This window comes from Chiloscyllium plagiosum, unplaced genomic scaffold (assembly GCF_037043375.1).
Source record: "Chiloscyllium plagiosum isolate Xiang-an unplaced genomic scaffold, Cpla_swu_hap1 HiC_scaffold_1, whole genome shotgun sequence".
Lineage (NCBI taxonomy): Eukaryota > Metazoa > Chordata > Chondrichthyes > Orectolobiformes > Hemiscylliidae > Chiloscyllium > Chiloscyllium plagiosum.
The window spans coordinates 154,176,668-154,189,931 of record NW_028270139.1 but is presented as its reverse complement, the minus strand read 5'-3'; the positions used below and the strand labels follow the sequence as shown (position 1 = coordinate 154,189,931).

The window sequence follows — 13,264 nt, the reverse complement described above, 5'->3', positions numbered from 1 at the left end:
GATTCAAAACCACCAGCAACGGTTCTCCTTCAGGATCCTCCACTCCACACTGGCAGCCTTGCGCTGGCACCTAACCTCTCTACAATGCCTGAAACATTGATTTTCCTGCTCCTCGGATGCTGCCTGACCGGCTGTGCTTTTCCAACACGACTCCAATCTAGGCTCTGATCTCCAGCATCTGCAGTCCTCACTTTTGCCTAACCACTAAGCCACCTGTTTTGTGTAGACAAGACACTTGTCCCCATATGGGGTAGATCACAGTGTTGTAGCTGCAATGGAACAGCTTGTCTAGTGTCACAGCTCATTCTACAGCATCAATCTTCAACACTGAAGCCTTCGCTTGCTGGAACGTTGTCAAGGCCCACAGACTTTGCAATATCCAACACTTCAACTATTTCTTGACATGATGTTGAGTGAATCAAACTGGCTGAGGTCTGGACTTTGCGATGCTGGGGAGCTTGAGAAGAGGCTGAGATGGGTCATGTATTAGGCATGCACTTCTGCCTGAAACTTGTAAATGCTTCAGCCTTATCTTTTGCAATGACGTTCTGGCTATTCCATTATCGAGGCTGAGGGTATTTCATAAAATCATAGAATCCCTACAATGTGGAAACAGGCCATTTGGCTCAAAAAGTCATGTAAAGAAATAGTTGAAGTGTTGGATATTGCAAAGACTGTGGGCCTTGACAATGTTCCAGCAAGCGAAGGCTTCAGTGCTGAAGATTAATGCTGTAGAATGAGCTGTGACCCTCTGAAGAGTAACCCACCCAGGCCTATTCCCCTACCTGATTATTCTATATTTACCCCTGACTAATGCGCCTAACCCACACATTCCTAAACTCTATGGGCAATTTTAGCATGGCCAAGTCACCTAACCTGTACATCTTTGGATTGTGGGAGGAAACAGAGGCTCAGTGGTTAGCACTGCTGTCTCACAGCACCAGGGATCTGGGTTCGATTCCAGCCGCGGGCGACTGTCTATGTGGAGTTTGCATATTCTTCCTTTGTCTGTCTGGGCTTCCTCCGGATGCTCCAGTTTCCTCCCATAGTCCAAAGGTGTGTAGGTTAGGTGAATCGGTCATGCTAAATTGCCCATAGTGTTCAGCGATGTGTATGTGAGAGGTATTAATCAGGGTAAATGTAGAGTAATAGGGAAATGAGTCTGGATCGGTTGCTCTTTGTAAGATCAGTCTGGACTTGTTGAACCGAAGGCCTGTTTCTACACTGTAGGGATTCTACGAAACTGGAGCAGCCAGAGGAAACCTGAGCAGACATGGGGAGAATGTGCAAACTCTACAACAGACAGTCACCCAAGGCTGGAATTGAACCTGAGTCCCTGGTGCTGTGAGGCAACAATGCTAACCACTGAGTCCACCCCTCCAGTTGGTTAACTGTCCAACATCATTTGTGACTGGGTGAGGCTGGGACACAGAGCTTAAAGTTATAGGATCATTCAGCCTTATCTATCACTTACTGCTTCTTCAAGTACTCCTCAGTTGTAGCTTCACCAGGTTGACACTTCACTTTTAGTTATGTCTGGTGCTAGCCTTGGCATGCTCCCCCACACATAATGGGTTGGAAAGTATGCTGATGGGCATGTATGTAGTCTCTTTCATGATGCTCCAGCATCTCAAAGCACTCTGTAGCCAATGAAATGCTTCTGAATTGTATTCACTGGTGTAATGCAGGAAATATAACAGCCTGTTTGAGCAAAGCAAACTATCAGACAAAAAGAGGAGGGGCACTATGGGAATGATGTGTTTTTCTGATAGTGGTCAAGGGAACAACAGAGACCATGCTCATTGGGATCACTTTCTTGCTCTATTTCCAGAAAAAAAAGGTGCCACAGGATCTTTTACATCCATCTGAAGAAGGCATTGCACCCAACAATAGAGCGAGTCCTCAGAATTGCAACGGACTGTTGGTGTAGATTTTCATTCTCATATCCTCAAATGGAACATGAACCCACAAACATCTGACTTAGAGGCAGGCAGGTTGGCCACTCAACCATGGCCGATAACAGGGGCTAAGGGTGACTAGATGTCGGTAGTGCTTGGCAATGGAATGGCACTGGGCAGGAGAAAGGGAGAATGGGTTTATGAATCAGGGTTTGACCATATTGCAAACTGTAAGATTGGCTTTGAAGAGTAAATGGCAGGAAGAGGAGAGTGCAAGCCAGATTCAGAGAGAGTCAGTGATGAGTTGAGGACAGGGGATGAAGAGGTATTGAATGAAGCACCTGAAAAGGTGTCCTTGTTTCTGGAAACAAACTAACCCTTAAACATGAGCATATCCAAAACACTGCAGCCACTATCCTAGCTTGCACTAAGTCCTATTCATCCTGTACCAATGTGTTCGCTGATCTACATTAGCTTGCTGTTAAACAATGCCTCAATTTAAAAACCTCATCCTGGTTTTTAAACCCTTCATGGCTTTGTCTCTTCTTCAGTAACTTCCTCCAGCCCTGCAATCCTCTGAGGTATCTGTGCCACTGTAATCGGAACCTCATGAGCATCGCTGACTTTCATTATTTCATGAATGGCAGTCAGATCTCATCATCCAACAGCTCTGAGACTTCCTCCATCTCTCTCTCTCTCTCTCTCTCTCTCTCTCTCTCTCTCTGTGTGCCCTCTAAGCACTCCTTCAATCCCCTCTCGGTGGTTAAGCCTTGGTCAATGGTTTCAATATCTCCTCGAAATATGAACACACAAATGAAGGAACAAGATTAGGGGCCACCTGGCCCTTCAATCCGGCTCCCACCATTTAATACCCAACTCTCCATTCCGACATAGCCCCAATAATCCTTCATCCCCATGGCAATCTGCCTTAAGAATTTTTAAAGATTCTTTGAGGAAGGGACCCTCAAAAAAAAACATGTTTCCACATCTCCATCTGAAATGGGCTCTGAGCCCTATTCCTAGATCTCCCACATGAGGAAGCATCCTTCCAACATCCACCTTGGTCGAGTCCCCTCAGGATCTTAAATGTTTTAATTTAACAACCTTTGATTATTCTACACTCCAGGGGAAACAGGGTAAGCATGTCTGGCCTTTCCTCATTCTCGGTATTAGTCTAGTAAACATTCTCTGAACCGCTTCCCAACAGATTAACGTCTTTCCATGAGTACAGTCACCAGTACTGTACGCAATACTGCAGATGTGGTCACACAATGCCCTGTCTAATTGAAGCATAACTTCCCTGCTGTTGCATTTCCCTCACAATAAAACACAACATTCTATGAGTTATTGCTGAAGTGGCTCTTTGCCAAATTTTTGTTTTATAATACTCGTGTTTGGCACCTTGAGGTGTTTCACTGCATTGAGGATTCTCTATAGAAGTCATTATCTTTTTTCTTTACTCTTGCGCTTAGAGAAAGTCATTATGTAACAATAGACGACAGTGGTTAATACCTTGTGACTCAGAGAGACATGCACTTCGCCCACAGTTTGCTCAATGTGCCTCTGACGATCATCTGTCAATATCTCGGTTATAAGTTGACAATGTGCTTAGTGCTGCACACAGCAGGATGAACAATGCTGCAGTGACATGGTGCACACTGCTGACTTGATAAGAGAGATGCAGTGATGAATTAAAATCTCACAGCCACCGATGAGTGCAGCTGCCCTTGGCATGTAGCAGCAGTCCTGGAAACCATTTGGGGTTATGTAGCAACAGTGTACAGTACATGGCAACAAGCTGGGCTCCAAAGCACCAATACTTTGACAACATGAACAAGTTTGGACCTAGAACAAAGACACTCTCTGTCTGTCTGTCTGTCTCTCTCTCTCTCTCTCTATATATATATATCTTCTTATCTCAGAATCAGAAAAAGGCTGTTAGTCTCTCGTCAGGATCCCACAGCAGATCCATTTAACCACAGGGAAGGTGTGACCTCAGTGCAGAGGGAGTGCAGAGGAGGTTCACCCAGAATGAAGGATTCAGTGGAAAGGCCGGAGAAGCTAGGCTGTTCTCCTCAGAAGAGTGAAAGTTAGGAAGAGATTTGATCGAGGTCTTCAACAATTGAGGGTTTTTGATTGAGTAAGCAAGGTGTGACAGTCCCAAGTGGCAGAGGGCCAATAACAAGAGGACACAGAGACAAAGTGGTTGACAAAAGGTCATAAAACATAGACCGTTCAGCCCATCAAGTCTGCTTCGCCATTCAATGAGATCATTGCTGATTTGACAATCCTCAGCTCCACTTCCCTGCCTTTTCTCCATAGCCCTTTATCCCTTTACTGATTAATGTCTATCTCAAACTTGATTAAATATAATGATGCAGCCTCAACAGCTCACTGCAGTAAAGAAAGATCCACAGATTCTCTGCCCTTTGAAGGAAGAAATTCTTCCTCATCTCTGTTTGAAATATGCGACCCCTTATTCTCAGATCATGCCCTTTGGTCCAAGACTCTGTCACAAGGGGAAACATCCTTTTCACATCTACCCCGTCAAGCTCCCTAAGAGTTTTGTTGGTTTCAATAAGATTGCCTCTCATTCTTCTATATTACAACGAGTACAAATCCAAAATAATTAAACTCGCTTAAGCCGGTCTCTTCATACCAATTATCAGCCGAGCGAAACTGCTCTGGACTGCCTCCAAAACCAACATATCTTTCCTTGGATCGGGGGCCCTAAACCGTTCACAGAATCCCAGCTGTGATCTGACTAGTGCCTTGTGTAGCTTTAGCGAACCTCCCTCCTGTTAAACTCCATTCCTTTTCAGATAAAGGCTAACATTCTATTTGTCTTCCCTATTACCCACTGACCGTGGATGATAGGCTTTCTTGAGATTTGTGGACGATGACTCACAAATCTTTCTGTAACTTTCTGCCAGTTAAATATTCAACTCCTCTATTCTCCCTGCCATAGTTCATAACTTCACATTTCGCCACACTGTATTCTGCATGCTAAGTTCTTGTCTACTCACTTAACCTGCCTATATCCCTCTGCATATTCTGTGTTCATCATTTGCCTTCCCACCTATTTTAGTGACATCTGCAAACTTGGCTCAAGTCAGTGCCCTTCCCTCACTCACGGCATTCACATATATTGACCCCCAGCGCTGGTCCCAGTGGTACATCACTCGTTCCCAATTTGTTTTCTTACAGTGAATGTCACGATATGAAATGCAATGCCTGAAAGGGGAGTACAACAACTCAACAGGGACTATCAAAGAGGAATCAGACGGACGCCCTGAAGGAAATGAAATTGCTGAGATAGGGGGACAAAGGGTGTGAATGGGTCAAAGGGGAAAAAGAGCCACCACAGTTCCAACATGGCTTCCTTCCGTTAACCCTCGCACAATGAAAGGTGAACACAGACACTGACTCAAGGTGGCAGAGAAACGTGTCGGCGTATCGGTGAATTCCATATCACAGGAACAAATTTTAAAAAGGCAAATATGAACAGAGAATGGTGCTTACAAGGCTTTGTATTTTTAACGGGAGAAAGTGAGGTCTGCAGATGCTGGAGATCAGAGACGGAAATGTGTTGCTGGAAAAGCGCAGCAGGTCAGGCAGCATCTAGGGAACAGGAGAATCGACGTTTCGGGCATTAGCCTGAAAGAAGGGCTAATGCCCGAAACGTCGATTCTCCTGTTCCCTAGATGCTGCCTGACCTGCTGCGCTTTTCCAGCAACACATTTCCATCTTTGTATTTTTAACACTTTACAGACCCCACGAATGTTAGATTTTTTATCCTGATTCATCTTTTACTGATGATTCACGGAATAAGAACAGAATAAAATCCCTACAGTGTGGACACAGGCCATTCGGCCCAACAAGTTCCCACTGAGCCATGAGTCCAGAACCAGTGGTAGCAGTTTAAGGATACAGGGTAGTTCTTTTAAGACTGTGATGAGGAGAGATTTCTGCACCTACAGAGTGGTGGGCCTGTGGAATTCTCTCCCACAGACAGTGATTGAGACCAAAACATTGAATGTTTTCAACGGGGAGCTAGATTTGGCCAAATTAAGCACAGAGGTGTGGATGTTGAAGATCTCAAACAAAAATGGAAATTGCCGGAAAAACTCAGCAGGTCATCAGCATCTGTGCTGTCCCACCTTCTGGGCAGACCCTTCTAAAAAAGGGTCACTGGATTTGAAACATTAACTCTACTTTCTCCCCACAGATGTTGCCAGACCTGCTGAGTTTCTCCTGCAATTTCTGATGGAGATGGTTCTTATGGTTAAAAGGATCAAAAGGTACAGGGAGAAAGAAAAAAAAACAGGATATGGAATTGAATGATCAGCCATGATCATACAGAATGGTGACAGCAAGCTAAATGGGCTGAATAGCCTACTCTTGCTCCTATTTTCTAAGTTGAGAGTCATAGAGATGCACAGCATGGAAACAGACCCTTTGATCTAACGTGTCCATGCCAACCAGATATCCTAATTCAATCTAATCCCATTTGCCAGCATTTGACCCATATCCCTCTAAACCCTTCCTACTCAAATACCCATCCAGATGCCTTTTAAATGTTGTAATTCTACCAGCCTTCACTGCCTCTAGCAGCTCATTCGATACATGCACCGCCCTCTGTGTGAAAATGTTGGACCTTAGGTCCCTTGTAAATTTTTCCCATCTCACCTTAAACCTATGCCCTCTAGTTCTGGACTCCCCTACCCCAGGGAAAAGACCTTGTCTATTTACCTGATCCATGCCCCTCTTGATTTCATAAACCTCTAGAAGGTCACCCCTCACGAGTTTCTATGATCAGGGTCAAACACATGGACGAGCTGTACACTATTGCTCTTCTGTTGACTGTCACAAGTTGGCATTATGCATCAATATTTCTCTTGAGGGGATGGTTTACTTGGTTTTAAAGCTGCACAGCTTGATGGGGTTCCCAGACTGCCTGATTTTGCGTCCTAAAACATTTGCTCAATTTCAGCACATTTTCCAGCCAGAATATCACACATAACCCGGTCAGCACAGCAATGGCACCATCCCAGATACCAGGCGCAGTACAGGACACACTGCCTCAGAGAGGAAAAACAATGAACTTACCCAGGACTCGGGCCTGCAATGTGACTTTTACAGGGGAACGATCATTAATCTTGCTGGCCAAAACCATTTCTTCTCTGACCACGCCTTCCTTGTGGGCGATGTATTCACACTTAACTTGGTAACCTGCAACAGGAGGAGTGAAGGTCAATTTTATTTTTAAATTACACAAAAGAAAGGCTAAAACAAAATCCAAGCAACCTGGATCCTCAGAAACCAGTGTCAAAAAGTGTGGTGCTGGAAACGCACTGCCGGTCAGGCAGCATCTGAGGAGAGTCGATGTTTCGAGCATAAGCTCTTCATCAGGAATGACAAAGAGCTTCTGCTTAAAATATCAATTCTTCTGCTCCTCAGATGCTTTTCCAGCACCACACTCTTGAGTCTGATCTCCATCATCTGCTGCCCTCACTTTAGACCCTTAGAAATACCTGATTTCTCAATAACAACTTGCAGTTTTGTGTGGACGTAGATGGAACATGTGTGGATGAAGCTAGGGACTGCACAGTGGCTCAGTGGTTAGCACTGCTGCCTCACAGCATCAGGGACCCAGGTTCGATTCCAGCCTTGGGCGACTGTCTGTGTGGAGTTTGTACATTCTCCCCCTGTTTGCACAGGTTTCCTCCGGGTACTCCAATTTCCTCTCACAATCCAAAGATGAGCAGATTAGGTGAACTGGCCATGCTAAATTGCCCATAGTGTTCAGGGATGTGTAGGTTAGGTGCATTAGTCGGGGGTAAATATAAGGTAGAGGGAATGGTTCTGGGTGGGTTACTCTTCGGAGGGTCGGATTGGACTTGTTGGGCCAAAGGCCATGTTTCTGCACTATAGGAATTCTATAGTCTATAACATCCTAGTGCACTTTGTGGAACATTATCAAACAGATCTTAACACTGAGCTACACAGATGCTGAAGTCCCGGCACAAGTGGGAGGTTTTAAGGGTTGGCTTAACAGGAGGAGAGGGCTAGAGAGGTTTGACAAAGAAACATCAAAGCCCATGACCTCAGCGTATGAAGAAGCACCTGCTAACACTGGGAACCATGGAAAATGTGGATATGCAGAAGACCGGGAACTGGAGAACCGCAGATATCTTGGAGGGCTGTAAGGCTACAGGGGTCACAGGAACAGAGAGAGGAGTGCACCAATGGAGAGATTTCAAACCAAGGGTGAGAATTTGGAAAACTTGTATTTGTGGAGCAGAAGCCAATGTAAGCTGATGAGCACAGAGTGATGGGTAAAATGGGACATGGTGTGGTCAGGATCTGGGCAGCATCATAGAATCAGACATGGCATTACCCTTTGGCCCTTCAAGTCGATTCAAGCAAAGATATACAATTCCCAACACTAGTTCCACTTTCCTGCACTTGGCTCACAGCCTTGCATGCTACAATACTTTAAATATTCATCCAAGTACTTCTTAAAGGTTTTGAGGCTTCCCACCTCAACTAGCCTCCCAGGCAGTGTATTCCACTCCACCACCATCCTCCCAGTGGAAATGCATTTTCCTCAACTGCTCTCTAAACCTGCTGCCTTTCACTTTGAGACTATGTCCCCTTGTTATTGATACTTCAACTAAAGGGTACAGCTGCTTTCTACCCACCTTGTCCATGCCCCTCATAAAATCTGACACACCTCTATCAGGTGCCCCTTCTTAACCTGCTCTTCTCCAAAGAAGACCATCCAAGCGTATCCAGTCCCTCTTCATTGCTTGAATGCACCATCCTGGTGAATCTCCTCTGCAGCCCCTCCAGTACAATCAGCAGAGTCTCTCCGTCAACAATTGACCCCGTCTCTGTGGGGTCATTTGTGGGGATTAATGGATAGCCATTTTGTAACTATATTTGGTGAAGTAATGTGACAACACTGTTATCCCAGTTATCCTCACTGGATAACTAAACCATTGAACGTGGGACTGACAGGACGACAGTTAGGCCTGACTACGGAAATGGCAGCCTGCATCCTAAATCTGGGAGGGGGAGTACAAGGGAGTTTTCAGGCAGGATCCCTACTCAATGGCTCATTCAGCACAGCGGCTACATTTAGAGATCAGCAAAACAAAGCATGCAGAACGGAGTTCTCATCAAGGCCGGCGGTCCCAGTGCAGGACAGATGGAATGCTGCCTTGCTGGAGGAGCCAGCTATCACCTGGGCCATTAAACGGACGTGCTGTCTGGCTCAGCTGATCTCAAAGCAAACTGGGTACCACAGCTTCGGAAAAGTAAAGGCCAGCCTCGAATGTGAATTGACTAGAATCGCACGTGGTGTCCTAGGGTAGGGATACAGCTGTACTCCTGGGAAATTCAAAGGTCAGCAGAGGGCAATTTAATCAAAGGTTTCAAAAGATTAAAGAGGAACAGTTAAGATTGATAGAAAGACTGATATTTCTGTTGGTGGGGCATCTAGGGGACATAGTTTCAAAATCACATCTTGCAGGAGTGAAATTAAAAAAAACACACAAATCTAATTGTTGGGAAAAACCCATCTTGTTCACTAATGTCCTTTTGGGAAGGAAACTGCAGTCCTTACTTGGTTTGGCCTACAAGAGACTGCAGACCAACAGCCATGTGGTTGAATCCTATCGATCCTCTGGGCAACTAGGGATGGACAATAAATGCTGGTCTAGCCAATGACACCCAATTCCTGTGAATGAATAAACAAAGTTTAAAAAAAACATATTGCCCCTCAAGTTTATGCAGAATTTTATATCACACCCAACCTGCTTATACTATCATTCTGTTTACTATTTAATCTCTGATGCCTTCCCCCTAATGTCGCTTTCTTCATTTCCCTCCACTCTAACATTTACACCTATTTAACATCTCCTAATCTCCTTTATCCCCATTAATCACTCCCATTGATCTTCTGCTGTGGGCACTCCTACATTCTGTTCCAAATTAGCCTTCTCCCCTATCTATCTACACCAGCAAAAAGAGAAGCACAATTTTACAGTTCCTTTTTGTTCTGAGTAAGACTAAAGCTGAACTTGAAACATTAACTCTATTTCTCACTCTCCAGATGCTGCTGGACCTGCTTTGTTCCTCCAACCCTTTCTGTGGTATTCATGTAGCATAATGATATTGGGGAGAAGCTGAAATTTTGTTTTGCTGTGTATTTGAAATCTTTCTCACTGCATCACATGGGGATAGTTTGCTTCATTTCAGTTTTATTTCTTTTTGTGCAACAAATTTCTGTCTTACAGTTGAAACCAAATCTGCCACATTAAGAAAAAGAAAGAAGCATATGTCAGGTATAGACAGGATAGTTCAAGTGAATCCTTAGAAGAGTATAAAGGCAGTAGGAGTATACTTAAGAGGGAAATCAGGAGGGCAAAAAAGGGGACATGAGATAGCTTTGGCAAATAGAGTTCAGGAGAATCCAAAGGGTTTTTACAAATATATTAAGGATAAAAGGGCAACTAAGGAGAGAATAGGGTCCCTCAAAGATCAGCAAGGCGGCCTTTGTGTAGAGCCGCAGGAGATGGGACAGATACTACACGAGTACTTTGCATTAGTATTTACTGTGGAAAAGGACATGGAAGGTATAGAATGTGGGGAAATAGATGATGACATCTTGAAAAATGCACATATTACAGAGGAGGAAGAGCTGGATATTTTGAAATGCATAAAAGTGGATAAATCCCCAGGACCTGATCAGGTGTACCCTAGAACTCTGTGGGAAGCTAGGGAAGATATTGCTGGGCTTCTTACTGAGATATTTGTATCATCAATAGTCACAGGCAAGGTGCTGGAAGACTGGAGGTTGGCTAACGTGGTGCCACTGTTTAAGAAAGGTGGTAAGGACAAGCCAGGGAACTACAGACAAGTGAGCCTGATGTCGGTGGTAGGCAAGTTGTTGGAGGGAATCCTGAGGGACAGGATGTACATGTATTTGGAAAGGTAAGGACTGATTAGGGATAGTCAACATGGCTTTGTGCGTGGGAAATCATGTCTCACAAACTTGGTTGAGTTTTTTGATGAAGTAATAAAGAGGATTGATGAGGGCAGAGCGGTAGATGTGATCTACATGGACTTTAGTAAGGCGTTCAACAAGGTTCCCGGTGAGCCAGGTTAGAGATCATGGAATACAGAGAGAACCCGCCATTTGGATAAAGAATGGCTCAAAAGTAGAAGGCAGCGGGTGGTGGTGGTGGAGAGTTGCTTTTCAGACTGAGTGGAATGCCACAAGAATCAGTGCTGGGCCCTCTACTTCTCATCATTCATATGAATGATTTGGATGTGAGCATCAGAGGTATAGTTTGTGAGTATGCTGATGACACCAAAATTGGAGGTATAGTAGACAGCGAAGGAGGTTACCTCAGACTACAACATGTTCTTGATCAGATGGGCCAATGGGCTGAGAAGTGGCAGATGGAGTTTTATTTAGCTAAATGTGAGGTGCTGCATTTTGGGAAAGCAAATCCTAGCAGGACTTATATACTTAATGGTAAGGTCCTAGGGAGTGTTGCTCAACAAAGAGACCTTGTAATGCAGGCTCATAGCTCCTTGAAAGTAGAGTCGCAGGTAGATAGGATAGTGAAGAAGGCGTTTGGTATGCTTTCCTTTATTGGTCAGAGTGTTGAGTACAGGAGTTGGGAGGTCATGTTGCGGCTGTACAGGTCATTGGTTAGGCGACTGTTGGAACATTGCGTGCAATTATGGTCTCCTTCCTATCGGATAGATGTTGCAAAACTTGAAAGGGCTCAGAAAAGATTTACAAGGATGTTGCCAGGGTTGGAGGATTTGAGCTGCAGGGAGAGGCTGAACAGGCTGGAGCGTCGGAGGCTGAGGGGTGATTAGATTACATTAGATTACTTACAATGTGGAAACAGGCCCTTCGGCCCAACAAGCCCATACCAACCCTCCGAAGAGCAACCCACCTAGACCCATTCCCCTACATTTACCCCTTCACCTAACACTACTGGCAATTTAGCATGGCCAATTCACCTAACCTGCACATCTTTGGACTGTGGGAGGAAACCGGAGCACCCGGACGAAACCCACGCAGACACGGGGAGAATGTGCAAACTCCACACAGTCAGTCGCCTGAGGTGGGATTTGAACTCTGGTCTCTGGCGCTGTGAGGCAGCAGTGCTAACCACTGTGCCACCGTGCCACCAAATCTTATAGAGGTTTATAAAATCATGAGCAGCAATGGATAGGATAAATAGACAAAGTCTTTTCCCTGGGATGGGGGAGTCCAGAACTAGAGGGAATAGGTTTAGGGTGAGAGAGGAAATATATAAAAGAGATCTAAGGGACAACGTTTTCACTCAGAGGGTGGTGTGTGTATGGAATGAGTTTCCAGAGGAAGTGATGGAGGCTGGTACAATTGCAACATTTAAAAGGAATCTGAATGGGTATATGAATAGGAAGGGTTTGGAAGGATATGAGCCAGGTGCTGGCAGGTGGGACTAGATTGGGTTGGGATATCTGGTCAACATGGACGAGTTGGACCGAAGGGTCTGTTTCTGTGCTGTCCATCTCTATGACTCTATGGCATTGTGTCTCAATAATTCAGTGAAAGACAATCAACAGAAACAAAACAAAATCCATTCATCCAGATTTGAGTGCAGGACCTGAACTGTTCAGTAACTACTACAGTCCCAGTTTTCAGCTTCATTTGGAAAGAAGTATGTTATAATTTGAGCTGAACTTCAACCTCTCAAGCATGAGGACAAGATAGGAGCTGGACTTGACCCTTCAGGTTTCCTTCACCATTCAACGCTAAACTTACATTCACAAATCACCGAAGTGTCACAGCATAGGAGGAGACCATTTGGCCCACTGTGCCTGTACTGGGTGTGCAAAGGAGCATGACTTTGTGTCCTTTCGTCCCATACCTTTGTATGTTATTTCTGTCGAAATAACCATCCAATGCCCCTCCTGAAAGCCTCAATTGAACCTGCTTCCACCACACTTCCAGGTAGTTCACGCCATATCCTAACTACTCCACTGTGTGACAATGTTTTACTCAGATAATTCTTGCTTCTTTTGCCAATCATTTTAATTCTATTCCCTCTTGTTCTTGTCCCTTTTGAACAGGAATAGCTTTTCCCTAACTACATTATCCAGCCCGCTCATGATTTTGAAACTCTCCATCAGATTTCCTCTCAGTGTTTGTCGCTACACACAGAAAAGTTCCAACTTCTTCAATGTATCCTCACAAGTAGGATTTCTCCAAAACTGCCCCAGATAGTCCGAGGTCTCTAAATTTCCTTAGTGATCAAAAATGTCTGTCTTAAATGCACTCAATGGCTGAGCAT

At 44.7% G+C, this 13,264-nt stretch overlaps 1 protein-coding gene across 1 annotated transcript in view; it reads right to left on the bottom strand.

The window, feature by feature from the left end:
• The window catches only part of adisspb (adipose secreted signaling protein b), a 148,450-nt gene that overhangs the window by 30,898 nt on the left and 104,288 nt on the right, over nucleotides 1-13,264 (bottom strand). Inside the window, exon 4 of the mRNA XM_087991706.1 lies at nucleotides 7,008-7,130. Within this exon, the coding sequence (XP_087847832.1) occupies nucleotides 7,008-7,130 (123 nt within the window). The remainder of the gene's footprint in view (nucleotides 1-7,007; nucleotides 7,131-13,264) is intronic.